Source organism: Sinohyriopsis cumingii, chromosome 14 (assembly GCF_028554795.1).
Source record: "Sinohyriopsis cumingii isolate HCF-2022 chromosome 14, ASM2855479v2, whole genome shotgun sequence".
In the NCBI taxonomy this organism is placed as follows: Eukaryota; Metazoa; Mollusca; class Bivalvia; order Unionida; family Unionidae; genus Sinohyriopsis; species Sinohyriopsis cumingii.
In genome coordinates this window covers 966,481-984,924 of record NC_142974.1, presented here as the reverse complement: position 1 = coordinate 984,924, position 18,444 = coordinate 966,481, and the positions used below count along the sequence as shown (strand labels likewise).

The 18,444-nt window shown below is 32.5% G+C and overlaps 1 protein-coding gene across 6 annotated transcripts in view; it reads left to right on the top strand.

Annotated features, from left to right (window-relative positions):
* The window catches only part of LOC149783078 (transmembrane and coiled-coil domains protein 1-like), a 168,031-nt gene that overhangs the window by 29,354 nt on the left and 120,233 nt on the right, over positions 1-18,444 (top strand). For 3 of the 6 annotated variants that reach the window (XM_089931291.1, XM_089931290.1, XM_089931289.1), the window contains exons 1-2: positions 11,571-11,594; positions 14,577-14,733. The exons of 1 other annotated variant lie outside the window; for it this stretch is intronic. In XM_089931291.1, the coding sequence (XP_089787417.1) occupies positions 11,586-11,594; positions 14,577-14,733 (166 nt within the window). In that variant the 5' untranslated portion in view covers positions 11,571-11,585. Of the gene's footprint in view, positions 1-11,489; positions 11,595-14,576; positions 14,734-16,484; positions 16,812-18,444 lie in introns of those variants that run through there. 2 more of the 6 variants (XM_089931294.1, XM_089931293.1) reach the window with 2 other exon arrangements.

Sequence of the window (18,444 nt, the reverse complement as noted above, 5' to 3'; positions counted from 1 at the left end):
AATTTACTGTCAGAAATTTACCAAACTTACTGTAAAATCATTAATACATGAAGTCCAGCTGTAAACAATATAGAAGCTGATCTGCAGTTTCATAGTTCACTCACAAGCACATCAGGGTCTATGTTCTTATTTGATTACTCCAGATAAACAGCTTAGATCCAGATCTGCTAGCGTAGTAATGGTAGATCAGGGTCTATGTTGTTTGTTCTTATTTGATTACTCAGATAAACAGCTTAGATCCAGATCTGCTGGCGTAGTAATGGTAGATCAGGGTCTATGTTGTTTGTTCTTATTTGATTACTCAGATAAACAGCTTAGATCCAGATCTGTTGGTGTAGTAATGGTAGATCAGGGTCTATGTTGTTTTTAGTTGGACTTAAAAGCAAATATATATGATAACACAATTTTGTTAAACATCTGCAAGAACCACAATGAGTTTTACTTACTCCACCGGTGTTGTTGGAGGGTGGGTAAGTCACAGGTCAGAGGAATAATTTCAATTAATTCAGTCATTGCAGACATTTATATTGTCTAAGATGGGGAATATAGCATCTGAGTGGTCCTGTCATCTGTGTATGGGTGTATGGAAGGAGTATCTGTCTGTGGAGAGCGTTAGTGACAGTTTCGTGGCCAAGTGGTCTAAACCATCTCACCTCTGTCTCCGCCAGTTCGAGTCTTGGTTTCAGCCAATGTGGGTATGTGAGAATGCTTGCCAGTAGCTTCTCGTGGGTCGGTGGTTCTTTCCGGGGTTTTCCTGGGTTCTTCCTCCACCATTAATACTGGCCGCCATGTATAGCTTATCATGTGCTGAAAAATGGCGTTAAACCCCACAACAAGAAGTGACAGTTTCTAATCCCGTACTACTTATATCTTATTTAACCATGTGCTAAATTCATTCATATTTAGAATATAGCATGATGACATACACACTTTACAGCTACTGTATTATTCTTTACCCATTGTTCTTTCCATGGTGGGGCCAAAAATTGGCATGTATAATTAAACTGGGGACAGATTATTTTTTTATTATTTTTAAGTCTGCCAATTTGACAAAATGTATTATCTCATGATGCTGTGTGTCGGTTAATACTAGTTTTACCTTTTTCTTTCATTTTATATTTCTTGTAGAGAATTTTAACATCTTTACCATTTCAGCTTTCATTGTTTTACACTTAGGTATTTTTCTCTCAGAAAAGTATTCTGTTTGTGTCAGTAACAAATATAAGGAAGATTAATAAAGAATGGTTGCACAAAAAGGATTTATTGTAATGTGTTTCTGTCCCATATGGAAATATATTTTGAAAGAATATGGATGGATAGAGAGAGAAAAGATAAGATTTGAGGATCTTCAAATTCTTTGTGTGTGTGTGTGAAATAGGTACAGATACAGGATAGCGACAATGCATTATTTGCACACATTATTAGATTGCTGAACAGAATTTTAATTTTACTTATAAGAGTGATTTAAATATGAAATATATAAGCCCAATTTTGTTCCGTGTCATTTTTGTTGCATTTTTCAAATCTCAGAGAATAGTTCAAGAAAAACTGATTGATTGCAATATAGATGCCAATCATTACTTTTTGGCATAATCATGTTTTTTCCCCACCTAATTATGTTTTGCTTTGGCTTGTTTATGGCTTATGTCTTTATGGTACGTTATATATGTAAAAAATTAGGCAATTCAAACTTGTTCCTTTTTATCATCATCTTTTAAATCCCAGAAATATAAATTTGAGAATATTTTAAAAATGAAGACTGCTACTTAGGAAATAGCACATGAGTACATAGACATACATGTGCTTTCCTTCTTTTTTGTCTATAGCAGCTCTATATGATACACTTCCCCCAAAATACAGATTTCTTCAATTTAAAAATGTGCTTCACAGATTCATTAAATTGATAATATAATTAGGTAGTGGACCAGTCCAGATGTTAAGGGACAGAGACTTTATTCAGGTGTAACTGTTGGTATATACTTTGAGTACCAAGATTAGGTGCTATACAAAGTCCTCATTATTATTATTATTATTTTTATTTTTATTATTATTATTATTATTATTATTTTTATTATTTTGCATGATTCATAGGTGTTAAAGCAGAGGAAACTTTTTAAACTTCAGAAGACGTCAGATCAGAGGAAAGGACAAAACTGTAGCAATTTACAAATTTGAAAGAAGAATGATACTCAAATGACACTTTCATGCTCGTTATAGAATTTGTGGATATAATGATCATTCATTGAAAGTTAGACATGTACACTAGTTAAAGTGACTGTTGTATATAAATAATTTGTAAGTATGTGTGGTGTTTGTATTCTGAACTTACACATACACATTTATTTTGCCAATTTGTATCATGAATTTTAGCCAGCTGTATATCCAGGGATTTAAGATTGGAGAATGCCCCTTTGGCTTGCTTCAGCTTCAGCACTAAACATGATGATATTGATCACCCTCATTCAATACTCTTAAAAGATTATTCTTTCGATTTATTTATTGTTCATAATTTCCTTCATTTGGCAGTCTCTTGATTCCCAATTTAACACTGTGCCAAATTCATCTGTTGACTTACTTTTTACTTAGAATTTCATTGCATTGACAGTCTCTGGAGTGCAAATGTAACATGAAATTTTATGGAGCATAGTTATTGTGAAGGAATAATGTGATCCATGGTTCACTAAGCTTTTATTAACGTATTCTACATGAAAAGATGATATTTTATATATGTTTATGTGTTCACAGATGGCTGTGCACATGTTCCAGGCTTGATAATTTGATTTTTAAAATCACTTCGTTATTTAGTGTCAAGCCATATTTTTCACATCATGTTGTATATATTGTACATAACAGATAGAAGACCTCAGGATAGATTAGTTCTGTAACTAATTGAGTTACCTACTCTAAATAGGAGCCCCAAGTGGCCAAGTGGTCTAAAGTGCTGTCCGTTATGGATCACTGCCATCTCACCTCTGTCTATGTGGGTTCGAGTCTTGGATTCGGCTAATGTGGGTATGTGAGAAAGCTTGCCAGTAGCTTCTCGTGGGTCGGTGGTTCTTTCCGGGGTTTTCCTGGTTCTTCCTCCACCATTAATACTGGCCGCCATGTATAGCCTATCGTGTGCTGAAAAATGCAGTTAAACCCTACAACAAAAACAACAACCTACTCTAAATAAAGTATTTATTATTATTATTAATATTATTATTATTATTAAGTGAATGCAGCACACCCATTGAATGGACTGCATGGGCTCCCCAATATAAAGCCTACCCAAGTTTCAAGAAATTTACCAAGCAGGATTCTTAATTTGTTTTTCTTTATACATGTTGATGTAGTGGATATTATGAAGCCACCTGTCTGACTGTCACTCACTTAGTTTCAACACTACATACTCCTGAACCACTGGATTGCAACAATTTACCCCCACTTGGTTCATGATTTGGCCATTAATTGTAACGATCTGATTTGCAAGATGGGTATGGCTTTTGATTCTTTTCCCTGGGATTGCTGGAACTCAGTGTTGGGTAGGGTCAGTATTTCATTGTACAAAAATGTCAATGATGCATTTAGTGTTCACATGATTATTCTGGTAAAAGTTTAGATTAATAACAAACTGTATAGATGGTTCATGGCAGGAAGACATAACTTTGGTTTTGACCCCAGTGTTATGGCCAGAAGGTCAGGATCAAGAATGTGTTTATTTGTATAGAAGGTAAGTAAAAACATGGGAGAATATTATTGGTAGTCATCGTTGGCATTAGCTTTAGTCTATTCAGTGTAGAAATATAGAAGATTCGTCTAATACTAATTCTTATGCCTGTAGATGAGATGTCATTAGGCGCTCACAAAACCATTTACATCAGCACATTTTTGGCTACAGTTGCAACAGTAATTTTAAAGCTTTGGTTGATGTTGTAGGGTTTAATGCCATTTTTCAGCACACAATAGGCTATACATGGCGGCCAGTATTAATGGCGGAGGAAGAACCCGGGAAAACCCCGGAAAGAACCACCAACCCACGAGAAGCTACTGGCAAGCTTTCTCACATACCCATGTTGGCTGCATCCGAGACTCGAACCCATGCAGACAGAGGTGAGATGGCAGTGATCTGTAACGGAGAGTGCTTTAGACCACTCGGCCACTCGGGGCCCCATTAAAGCTTTCATTTCACACAACTATTTTGGGCAGCATGGATGTTATTTATTTATAACGACATTGGAGAGGCCATATTGACCTTCCTTGTTCAACACTTTGAACCAAAACATATTTTTGTTCATTAATTCAGCGTTCATAATCCAACTGGAAGGCCCCGGAGTGCAAATGTAATTGGTCTTGTACATGACAGTAGATAAAACAATAATGATAATAATAATGCTATCTTGCTTTATTGAGGGTGACTTGTCTTGTCAAGGACCAATTTGGATCATGAAGCTTAAATTATAATGAATGATGATGCATTGTTCTTTTTGTACTCTGGTAATATATTCTATTTTATAATAGTATTTATAAAGGTAGCTTCAGAAACAGGTTGGCAAACTTGTTTTGCAATAAGTTAATAATTTCAGTTAGAAAGATATGTGTATTGCAGGTTGGATTTAATGGCACATTCGACACTGCACATGCTATTGAAAGGACTAGTTAATAAACAAGTCGCATTCAAATTTTTTTATTATTTTTATTTTGAAATTAAAATGCAGTGCTGATTTTGATGATTTTGTAATATTTTAAATTATCATTTGAAAATGTGTCCATAGCAACCATCATACACTTGCCTATATATTCTGTATTTTATCTTGTAGTACTTGATTAGTACATTTATTTGCATCTTCCTTAAACATTTGTGTAGTTCATTTTTATATATTTAGAACAGGGCTGGTGCAAGCTATATATGCAAGCAGTGTGCTTGCACAGGGAGCCATTTAAAGTGGTGCACCAAATAAAAGAAGAAAATGGATGCAAAAATCAGACCCCTGTTTTTTCTTCATGTAAAAAATCTTATTTGGTCATAACTTAAATCAATTGCCTTTGAATTTTCTTATTAACAGATATTTTATTGAAGGGTGAGGGGGGACACCAACTGTCTGTTTTACACAGGGCACCATATTGCTTTACGTTGGCCCTGATACATGCATACGTAAGCACTAGTTTTCTTATTTTGTAAGCGACAGCTAACAGAACGAGACACATTTACATACAGTTGTACTCATTTTTAATGGGATGGGGTCGGGCGTCAGTGTTAGGACTGTGTGTTGAAATTTTTAGGGATTACGGTTTTGAAATTTAGATTCTTGGTACATCAGTGACATAGTTTGTATGTGAGACCTCATTTTTGTAAAACCCTTTTCGTTACTGACTGAAAATCTTTATTATTTTGTCATTTTTTAAGTTTCAGCTTAGGCATTTACAACAAAATCAGTTAAATCCAGGCAAAGCCTTGAATTCTGAAAATATGTTTGAATGGAAAATTGGGATTAAATCAATCCCAAAAGTAGCCATAGTCATAAAATTACTATAAGTTCCCATTGCAAGCTTTCAGAATTGTCAGAAGTATTTTATAATTGACACATTGTTAGATCTGAAAATTACATGTATGTGCTCTGATCAGTAGCTGTTGAGATACTGTATTTCATTTCAAAGTTTTAAAATGCACAGTTTCAGTCCAACCATTTGTATGAATGTAACTTTGACGAAATCTAATTCAAACATTTTTTACAGGAGTACTCCAGTTGAATGCTCTTAAATTCTTAATTTCCGTATTGGCATCTAAGTCACAATTAAAGGTACTTAAATGAACAGATATTGCATGGATGTTTTATGACATGATTGACTGATGGTGATTGTGAGATAGAGATTGCAGGACAACATTAATTTCTCAAAAATTGCAACGACAGCAAAAATCAACCAATGCATGAAAATCTTGCCCATATTCTGAAGGACTAGCTTATTTCTTCATCAAATTCCTCCTATATTTGAAAAATTGTGTCCTTTTCTCAAATGAATAGGGTCAGTTTCCTAGCTCAGTTTTTAGTTTAGAGCAAACCCTGGATAATGATATCGTAAAAAAAATGGTGATTCTTTTTGGACAAAATAGTTTATGAGAATAAAAATCATTAATGTATAACAAGTCTTGCAGATATCAGGGGCCCCTAAGAAAGCTTTGTTTTATCCAGCATTTATCAACAAAATTGCACACTTGCACTTAAAAACCAAAACTGATTTTATGAGTTCATGCTAATTTTCTTTTACTTTATTTATGTAATTTAAATAAAAAGGAAGTTATTTTATCTTTATAATATTTTTCATGGAAGCCAAGCTTATGTCAGGGTTATTTAAAACTATGTAATTATTTAGTATCAAGCCAGATTCTTCACATCATGTTGTATATATTGTACATAACAGATAGAAGACCTCAAGGTAGATTAGTTCTGTAACTAATTGAGTTACCTTCTCTAAAAAAAGTCTTTATTATTATTATTATTATTATTATATCCCGTTTTTATCAAGGTTATATTGAGGCTGCCTAATACAATTAAGATAAAAGAAGCTGTTTTGTAATTGTGCACAAATACACAGAAATTAAGAATATTTGACACCACATTCATCTCTTCAGGAAAGAATTAAGTGTCAGGAAATGAAGTAAACTAAAAAAGCAATAATTGAACTATTAATTTTCCAAGTTTGATGGGGACAGTAACCAGACCCATGTGTTATTAGGAGGGTATCATTATCTTTAGGGGCTTAATTGTGTTTGACTGCAGTTTGAAAATGTCTGACTTCTGATATTCCCAATCTTGGTTACTGTAATAATCGGCCAGCTAGGATCGAAAAGATGCTGATACTATTTTTAAAAAAAAGGCAAATACCAAATATAACTGGCTAGTTCCTCAGTAATCTAGCCTATTTACAGTATCTGGTCCTTGCATATTTCTTGTTTGTCCAATTGATGGCTTTTAAGTATAAATTGAATTTTGGATTTATAAGAGAACTATTTTTTTGCCATGGTCTAATGTGAAGACCTGAAAGGTCAATGAACGGGCGTCTATTATTCCTACTGCAAGCTAACTTGTATGTGTGACTGCTGTTCATTATTGATCATGTTGGATGACAATAGAAAATATTTTCAAAATAGAGGTGAAGATCCACTGTCGGAAACCCATGTTTGTTTGATTCTTTTATCAGTCCATTCATTACATTCATTGGTAACAAAATTGATCACACATGAGTTTCAATGATGGTAAAGAAACTGTTGATAAATAAATTGACTCCTATTGTGCAATCCATTCTTGTCCATCCTGCAAAACAAGCTTTTTCAGGTCAGATCCATGAAGAAAGTTTTTGATGATGTACCACCAAAAAATTATTTATTAAATGTGGCTTATGTTATAAATGTTGATCCTATACATGTATTTTATGGACTTTGCCTAATTATACTTACCGTACATTTTTTCTTTTATTTGGAAATATTTATTTATCAACTTCTAAACCATATACTTTTAATATTTTGCTTTTGCTTGGCACGATATAGCCAGGATTGTGCTGATGTGCCACATACATACATACATACATACAGACAGACAGACGTTTAACTGTTTGTGGTATTGCTGGTAAAATTATTTTAATATTTTCCAGTGGTACATAACATAGTACTTTTTCACTGTACTGGTGGAACTCCACAGTAATCTTGTTATGAATTCTATGGTATTTACAGAATGTTTGAACTGTTCATGATACATTAATTTAAAAATTGCCTTTTGTTTGCAAAACAGATTTATTTTTGTTACAAATTAATTTTAAATTTTTCAATTTTTAAAAAATTTATTATCTTTTTAATCACATGTTAGACATGTTACCCATGTCACAATGTGGTGGCCAATTGGACTATTGTGAAAGATATTTCGGCCAAGTCAGCTTTTAAGAAAAAAAATTGAATAAAAAAGAGACAATAATATAATATTTCACCCTCAAAAGAGATTAGATCAACATTGTGCACCCCTTCATCACATTGTAATATCTCATCCTCAGTATAGATTAGGCGAGCATCATCCTTCTGTCACTGTTAATCTCGCATGCAGAAGAGATTAGCTCAGCATTATGCACCCTTCTGTCACATAATGTCTCACCCTCAGAATTTATCAACTGAGCATTGTGCACTGCTCCGTCAAATTGTAATATTTCACCATTCTGCAGATAGTGTAGACAGGTTTGTATTGTTTGTCTGCAGATTAGGATCGACACTGTTTACATGAAATTATAGATATAATGAAAATCATGTAGATATAAACTTGCCAGTGCATTTCTAGTGTTGGCTGTGTGTTAAACACTTGAATGTATTAAAATTAAAGATTTATTTACAATTTTAAATTTTAAAAATCATGTTCACTCTTTATATGTTCATTAAATTTATTCAAGTATTTAAAAAAATGATATTGTTTTATCGAGAACTCTTTTGTAACTTGAAAATAAGTAAAGTTGATGAAAAAATAAGCTATTGCAGCAGTCTTCAGATATGATCAACAATATATCAGGGTTGGTGTGCCTCAAAGTTCTATTCTTGGACAACTGTTATTTTTAATTTATATTAATGATAGTGCCACTCATGTTCAGTCACTGTGTAAGGCTGTTTGCTGATGATTGGCGTACTCACTAAGCTACTTTGTTATCAAGCATCATGGGAAATCCAATATTGTTTTGTTGTTTTTTAAACACCAGGGCTTTTCTCTTTGTGAATTCTATTACTCATATACAGTAACAAACTAGACAATTTTTGGAAGAAGAAACATGCTACAGAGTTGAAATTAAAAATGGAGAGAAAGTTGTTTGATCTTGTTTATTTCACCATTATTTGACTTATTTTTGGAATAAAGGGGATATTGTTTGTTATAACATAGTCAACATGAACAATATGAATGTATTAATGGAAAAATCATTTGTAGGGCAACAAAGTCTGCTATATGACAGAATTTTATAGGAAACAAATGGGAAAGACTCTCATTCTATTCCTTTATGTTATGCTTAATGAGGAATCTTAAAAAATGTTCCTACCAATTGCTATCAACATGAGAGACTAGTGTAAACTTTACGTTCAAGACTTCAGTTTAAGGTTGCAGCTGATTTCATTAAACTTGTGGTTGATTAAATGATAACCTAAAAGTCATTAGCAACAATTGTTCATGCAGTTAAACAGAAGCTGAGAAACATCTTTTACACTGAACCAAATATAGTGTTATCAGGAACCATACAGTGGGTACATTTTACAATATCGACATATCTTCAGTATTAATGGACAACCCCTTCCATTTGCTGAAGATGTACAAGTATAATCTGGTGTGATCCAACATTTCATATGAGGAACTAAGACATTTTTTTTTTGTTTTTATGTCTTTAGGCTTATCTTGCAGCGTAACAGCGTTTTCCATGTCTTCATGTATGCAGTAGAATGTTTAAGTTATCAATACTTGTTAGTTACTCAGTCTGATACTATTACAATATTGTATACATGTATTATTCTTTTGAGCATGTCATTAGCTAATAACAATTCTGCATTCATCTGATTGGCTTTGATTTCTAACTTCAGTCAGATCATCAGAATGAAGTATATTGTTAAATGAGAGAGCATGAAATAATTAAGTGAAAGCTGTTAAATTCTGGGTCTTTTGATGTGACATTTTATGTGGTTTGAATGATATATATTGTAATTTGATTTGGTGGTGAGTCAGAATTGACTATAATTGGTCTCTTCACGAAGATATAATCATTAGTAATAAAAGACCTAAAAAACCCAGAAAGGAGTAAAAATACGAGCTGATTTCATTTCCATGTACATGTATTAAGTTAGGTCATTACTTTCAGATATGTTTTCTAGGTAGGCAGAGTCAAATAATCCATTGTAACTACCGGTACACAAGTATTTGAATTGAATTCCCTTGTGTATATATATATATATATAGTGTGTGTGCACTGTATTAAGTACACATCGTATGAGTTGATTTAAATTAACATTTAAAAACATGGTTGTTTTTCATTACTCAGAACTAGTTATGAACTTTGCTTTCATGGAATATCTTGAGTGGATGTGCGAATCCTTAATTCATTTAAAATGAATTATATGGGTGCTGATTCATCCAATTCAGTTAAAAGCCCATTCCTTGAATCAGACAGGTTTGATCCTTAAAAGATCCATGTTCTTGTTTATTTGCTGTCATGTACCAAAATATTTTCAGTTTGAAACAAGTGTACTATCAATATATTGTCAGTGTTGTACTGTCAGCTACAAAACAATGCTTTGTTGATTTCAAACCAGTGTGTGTGTGTGTGTGGATAAATCTGACATATTACACTGCACTGTGAAAAAATCATATCAGATTATTGTTTGTAGTTTGACTGGCAATTTTTCATGTCATGTCATATGTTGTTAGTTTTATTAGTTAGCTGTGTATGAGGTTCTCTAAAACCTGTTTACCATAGAGTTATTTTAAATGATTATTAGTGAATTCAGTGCATATATTATTTTACAGTTAAACTGTGTCATTATAGCTGTGAAATTCTAGATGAGCAATGTATTTGTGTATTTTATGCAAGGTAAGTAACAAAGTCATATGGACAGCATTCTTTTGCATACCAGGCCCCAGCAAAGTGGGATGAATTGTTCACTGAACTAAGACACAAAGACATAGTGATCACATTCAAGAGTGCTCTCAAAACTCATTTATTTCGACTGCAAGAACAAACTTAAAGACCTGATAATGTTTCCTACCTTAAATATTCTCAGCATGTTTTTTTAATTTTTTATTTATGTTTTCTAATTTCATGGTGTTTGTATTTGTAATCATGTCATTATATATGTTTTTTATCCTATAGGTGTTGTCTAATGTAAAGCGCTTAGAGCTTCTAAAGATTAGGTGCTATACAAAGTCCTCATAATTATTATTATTGTAAATTGATTTAAAAACCAAATACAGAAATTTAACTGCATTAAAAGTATACAAAAAAATTTGATTTTTAGTATTTGGTCAAATGTTGTAAACATATTGCTTTTCTGGTAAGCATACTCATTGTTGTATTATGGCACATGACTGTTCCATATAAATTATAGGCCAAGATCCATATGCTCTGTGTACAATGTTATTTTGAAATAAAAGTTCTCAGTCAGTATGAAACATTAAAATAAGAATCCGATACTCCTTGGGTTTGTCTTGGCTTCTTTCCAATTGGTGCATTCTCAAACAAAATGATAAACATGATCAAGAAGCAGTCTTATTTGGTTTGTATTGTGTGGTGTTGTAATAAATACTCCATACATTTATAAAAACAACAAAAGAACCACTGATTAACATGGGTTTCTCCCAACTGATTGCACCTGGAGCCCATTCCTGTGGCTGTTTTTTTGCTGGATAGTGCATAGGGACAAAAGGGAACTCAGTAATCCATTCAACCACATCATTAATTAGCACTTCCTGGCTACCTAGTAAATGATTAAGGTTCCCAAATTAAATAGTGTTGTCTTAGTTCTGCAAAGGCTGTACTCTTATCATTCAATATCCAGGAGACCAGCTGACAGTGGCAGTGTCTGATGGCTGAATACATGGATGACAAAGGTTTGAAATAATTAGTAAATTCTGACAATAAAATGCAAGCTGAATCACACATAAGAAAAATATTATTCATGTGAAAAAAGATACTTGTAAACAGGCCTTAAAAAATAATGCATGTTTCCAGTTTCATACAAAAGAAAGTTGAATTGGTTGAATACCGGGTAGGTTCTTTTTACTGATTTTGTTTTTATGCATTGTATTCCATAAAGGCACATGACTTAGTCATATTCCTTTGAAAGAAGACTTCATTAATATTACTGAAGAACATGATGGTGTGCAATATACATGTTTACTTATATAATTGCATTTTCCTGATACTATTATAACTTGCTGTAAATTTGATTCTGACTACAATCAGTGAACAGCATAGCTATAATACCATATTTTCTAGTCTGTCTCCACTAAAAATATTAAAAAAGGGAGATTACTAATAAACATCTTAATGTTGATGTCTTGGACAGTTGCCTATGAACAAAAATTAAATCCAGACTGCTTCACAATTTCAGTTTTCTTTTCTTTTTTTGATGGTTGGAATAATTCATTGGATCAATATTTAAAAAATATAGTTGCTCTGGAAACCTGAAATAAAACTGTTTGTTAGACCTAAACTGAAAATACTCTGGCAGTAAACTTTCTACACACTGGTAATTATGTCTTTAATGGAATCTGTCTTCAGAATAAGTTATTGATCACTATCTGTCAAATATTTTATCGGCAATTTATTGATCCCTATTTTTTCAGTATTTCTCGTTCTGATTCCAGGATGTCTCCAGTCTTTAAAGAAAAAAAGTGGTAGCTCACATTGGCAATTCTGTGGCCAGCACATTGTCAGTAATAAATTTTTTGCCAAATACACATGTATGTCATGTTTATTATATATTTCACAGCGAGATATTTAAATATATCAGTGGGAGAAAAATGATGTCGCCATAGTGGCAATTTTTTTCCATTTGGAACTGGTTGTTTTTTTTTTCATTTAGGAAATATATTCGCTCGTGTATGTTATTCAAACCAGTATTGTTCCACATTTAGGTCTATTTCATTTTTTTTTTTTTTTAATCTTTTTCTCTCCACATTAGTTTGTAAAGATTTTAAAATGTATTGATTGTAGACACTCTAGTGTGCATTTATGTAGTCGATGGAAAGTCGTAAAGAAATGACTAAAAACCATCCCCAAATGGAAAAAAAAAACATACTTAAAAAGAAACTTTTGTCATTAGTTTTCTACATGAAAATTATGGAAATTAACAGTGACTGATCTACATGACTGGTTGCTATGTCTTACTCATGTTTTAATACTTAGACAAACATGACAGTTTTTTTTTTAAAAGTCATTAAAGATAGTAATAACATTTTTTAAGTAGCAATTTGAATTCTCATCACAATCATGTTGGAAAACACAGGATAAATTGGGCATTAATTACTTTTGATTGCAACTGATTAGGTGACAAAATAAAGTACAGAAATCCTTATATGTAATCTCATCATCATAATCTTTTAATGATGCTATGTTTTGAAGTCTGTTAGACATAACCATTATGTGCTATTTCTACATTACCCAACATTAGCTGCACATGAATGTATGAAATATATTAACCCAGAAAATAAAATACCTATTAATTTTCATGAGAATATGGTCAGTAGTTTGACAAAGTATTTAAGTCGTTATGAAGCATTAAATGTAGATTTAAATTAGTAAAATGTAATTCTTGCAAAATTATTGTAAATTTGGAAAGTTCTTTTTATCAGTTTGACAGTGAAGCTGTAATTGCATTTACACAGAATGGAGAAAAAAAATCCAAGCAAATATTGATGGCTATTTGCCATTAAAAATATATATATTAAAAAAATTAAATTGTTTTTGTAGATGTAAGGAAATTATAACTTGTGCAGTGGAAACATCTTGTATTGGTTATTTCTGACCACATGACCACACGTGATAATAATGCTTCCAAAATATATAGTAATTTATCAAAATAAATGTATGGATATAATTTGAGTACAGTGCCACATAAGAGAACATGTAATTACTAGGATTGGCTGTGACAGTTGATACAATTTTAACAGAAATGTCATAACTTCATAATGTATAATGCAAATGTGTCATTTTCTTTTGTTAAAATACTTGGCAGTTTTAATATAAAAATGTTTACCATAAGCATTTATGACACTGGAGCATGATTAATTCTATACAATTTTAGTCCTAAGTACGTTATCCTTTTTTCACCAGTGAACTCAACTTTACTGTGACTTATCAGTTATGGCATGAAATGATAATTGGGTGGGGTGGAATTGGGCACACAGCTGTTTTCAAAAATGTTTTTAAAACAACCACCAATTATTGTACTGTTAATTTTCTTATATCTAGTATAATTAAAACAGCACCATTTGAAACCTAAAGTAGTAAGATATGGGTAATACTGAATTAATACTGAATTTATTAAACAAGTTGAATAATGTCCAGTGACTGTGTGAGCCTTGGTGAGCAGAAGCTGGACATTATTTAACAAGTGTAATAAATTTAATATTAAATCAGTACCCATTTGAGACTCTTTTGATCACATAGTTTTATTTCAGTATAATTTATTAAGATAGAAAGAAAAATGAATAATTTAGTTATTTTGTCAGACCCTGTACCTTTCATTTGTTGTGCATAAAAAAAAAGATTACCAAACAAAGTTGAAATAGTAAAAGTATATTATACACTTTTGTGTAAGCATCCATCCGAATAAACATTTTACAAAAGAAAAAATGTTTATCAGCAGAAAATGTCCATTATGCACAGGATTTCACATTGTTTGATATGGTACACATGATCGGTTTGAGTTGGCCTACATCACATCACAACTAAACATTACTTTGTTGCGATATTGTTGTGAAAAGAAGATTACTGGATGCAGAAATACACATATTTACTGTAATAAGATTACTGGATGCAGAAATACACATATTTACTGTAATGAATTTGTGACCGGATATTTGCAGTATTTGATTTGGAACATTAGATTGTACAGAAGATGTAAACAGATCTCTTTTCGACTCGGATTTGCATCACATATTTACCACGCAAATATGATGTGGTTGGATAAAGCTCTGTCAGTTCAGGAGACCGGTGTTTGTCTACATTCTTCTGTGAACAAAGGTGAGTTTATTTACTTGAGTGAGTTCACATTTAAACCATGCTTGTATATAGGTTGGATTCCATTTTACAGATATACCGTCCCTCTATCCCCACCCCCACCCTCATTATCATCGAAGCTGTACTTGTGTTATTGTTCTATTCTTGGGGGTTTTGCCATTTGTCATGTTATAATATGCTATACAAGACAAAACAAACCCCTGTGGGGGTAAATTAGTAATATTGAAACATACAAGACCATTTTCCCCCAATTCCTTTTTCTGATTGATAACAATTACGTGACAATTATGTTGGTTTACAAATTAGAATAGTTAGCTCTGTTTGACATTGTTGGGAGGTCTCATCTTTTGGAGGTGCATATTAGCTCTCCATATTGGTCAGATTTTAAAGGAAATGCAAGATCTGTGTTTGATACTGGCCATACTGAAAACATGCCAGGCATGCATGATTGCATGTTCTGTGAAAATTATGATGTTTTAAATGGGTTTTTGCAGTTCATTCCTTTCCATTATCAGTGCTTGAGATGTGTGCTTAAAAAAGTACTTTTTATGTGAGTTTTGGACCCCAAAAAAAGAGATTGTGTACTAATATGGAATTTTTGGGTATTATGTTGAATATGGCATACATTCTATTTAATTTAGTTACATGCACTTTCGTCTTTGATTTTTGAATTTGACATATATTCTGGTTAATTAGGTTATGCACACTTTCTTCTTTGATTTTATATAAATTTAATTGAATTTTAACATCTTTATGTCATAGATGATAAAAACGTTTTTTTTTTGTTTTTTATTTTACCTCGAAAAACGCATTTTTTTACGTTATTTATTTTTTTGCATTTTTTATATTTGGTACTTCCATTGTTTTTTTATCATTGGCCATACAGGCGGTCCTCTGTCATACTCTAGATAACACATATCGATCAAAAATAAATCTATGATGCTAGCCTACGATACTTTACGTAAACTTTAAAACTGGTATGTAGCGTGTAAATAAGTAAAATATTGATTTTTGTGTTGCCTAAAAACTACTGGAACGTTTTTTTCGTTTTTTATTTATTGAGAAAAAAATACGTTTTTTATTTTAATTTTAATGTTTTAAACATCTATGCTTTATGTTGAATACTTTTTCTTGTTCTTAGTGTCTACATTTAATGTAAGGGTTAACCTTCTTAAATCTTTGAGCATTTCATTTGTAAAAAAATTTGAATTTTGTCAGTAGTTGCCCCATATAGCCACAGTGGTGCTGAGTTGCCATGAAATGAACACACACACAGAGATAAAATATTTACTTGGTGTCATTGTGGAAAAATTGTTGCTTATATATTCAGTTTAATTTGATTAATTTAAAAACCAGTTTGATACAGAACTTCATGAACCACATTTAATTCCCATTTTTTGTTTTCTTTCAAGCATATAATATTATCACATATTAGGTCATCCCTTTTAATTTTGGTCTCTTTGGTGTGTCACAAGTTAAATTTAATTCAAGTGTCATTTCAACAAGAGCTTATTTTAGTCACATAGGTCACCTGAGTGATGTCAGGTGATAATTCAAAAGTGGGGGTCTAATTATTATATGCACAACACAACATTGGGTGGATTTACTTGACTGCTATTGAATAGACTTTATTTTACAGTGGGAATTTTGGTCTAGTTATTTATAGTACCTGACCATACGCTGTATACCTGGCCATGTATATCACCTGAGGCAGGAATATAGGTCCCTTTGTGTCTCTGGGTGTGTGCCACAGTTTGGCTAGTAATATATTAGCAAGGCAATGTTTCAGACTTTGTAGTTTACCATAATGTTCTTTAGGAAGGTTGTTTATAAACAGTGGGAAAAAGGGAGGTGTACTTTGGTGTATGAAAACATGTTCTTATTTCTAGAGAAATACATTAAGCCACATTCATTTTGGAAGAGTTTACAAGGTTGCAATTCAAGTGGATGACTTCATCTCAAACTGTTTACATTATAGCGGGCCCATGGAACAGATATAAAATATGTGATTTGTAAACATTGAAGACATTTGTCAAGAGGATTGAAACTGTCCATAATGAGAAACATTGAACATACTAAAGGTTACATTTTCTTCTCTTTATTTTGTTTCATATATATATATATATATATATATATATATATATATATATATATATATATATATATATTATATGCCAAATTGTGTCATTTGTTAGTCCACATTTTAATTTGTTTAAAAGTTAAATGGTCATTGTGCAACAGAACTGAGAGTAGTTTCAGTAAAACGTTTGATTCCATATTTTTATTCCCTGATGGGGGGCCCTGAGTGGCCAAGTGGTCTAAAGCACTCTCCGTTATGGATCACTGCCATCTCACCTCTATTAGCGTGGGTTCGAGTCTTGGACTCGGCCAATGTGGGTATGTGAGAAAACTTGCCAGTAGCTTCTTGTGGGTCAGTGGTTCTATCCCGGGGTTTTCCTGGGTTCTTCCTCCACCATTAATACTGGCCGCCGCCATGTATAGTCTGCCTTGTGCTGAAAAATGGCGTTAAACCCTACAACAACAACAACAACAATTCCCTGATGGTATCCATTGGGAACAGATGGGAAATATCCATAAAATAAATATTTGCAAAAGTGGATACTTCCTGATGGTTGCTGTCTGATTTCCCTGACGGTTCTCATCAGTAACTAGGAATAATATATGTAGCATGATTAGTTTACGATCCAAGTACATTTCAACTGCTGTACAGATTTATTACATTTTATTGAATTTATGTTACATTTTTGATGAAATTTAAATCTGATTAAATGTCTTAGAGGATTTAGCAGATAATAAAAAGAAAAAAATATCCAGTTGGACACAATGAAAACTGCAATTTGAATTTTGTAATTATCAGACTGAAACAGTGAAGTGTAGTGCACATTTTGCAAGTGAAAGGAAATCAGGCAGTCCAGTTGTATTATCAGAACAGCTACAGGTGGTCATAAATTATCAACTATTCAGAAAAGAAGGGGCATTTCTAGTGGATCACAAACTGTTTACATTATTGCACACCCATGGAGCATACATTTGATTTGTAACATTGAGGATTCAACCTTCCACAATGAAAAACTGATCATAGTACAGGTTACATTTTTATTTCTCAGTCGTTCTGTGTGGGTGGGTGGGTGTGAGTATATATGTATATATGTATATATATATATCCCTTGACTATTTGTAACAATTCTTTGTCCAGAGTTTTTTTGTTGCCAGTATTAATTGTCTTGTATTTAATATGGGCCAGAGTGGGCTGACATATTTTTATACAACTTATTTTTGTAAAGAATTCTATTTTTGAGGGAAAACATGTAAGTTCAAATACTACTTAATATCATTATTCTGCTGAAGTCCATCCCAACATGTTCTACTCATAGATTTTCATATAATGACAATTACACTGTGAAACTGGCAATTTATTAATTTCCCCTTTATAAGCCTAGCTGTACTTGATGTAGACTGACAAATATTTTTGGTTTTACCCACCACCCCCCACCCCACCCCCCATGATCATTTGGGTAAGTTGGGGGTGGGGCTTTGAGGGGAAGTTAGTGTATGACATCATGGTCACCAGTGGACATTATGGAGAGTAAAATGTCTTGTTCTGCTAGATATCATCTTATGAAATCCCTGACTTTGAAGAATTGAATTCTTTTTATAAGCCTTCTGTATCCTATATCTAAGACTGCTCCGGTG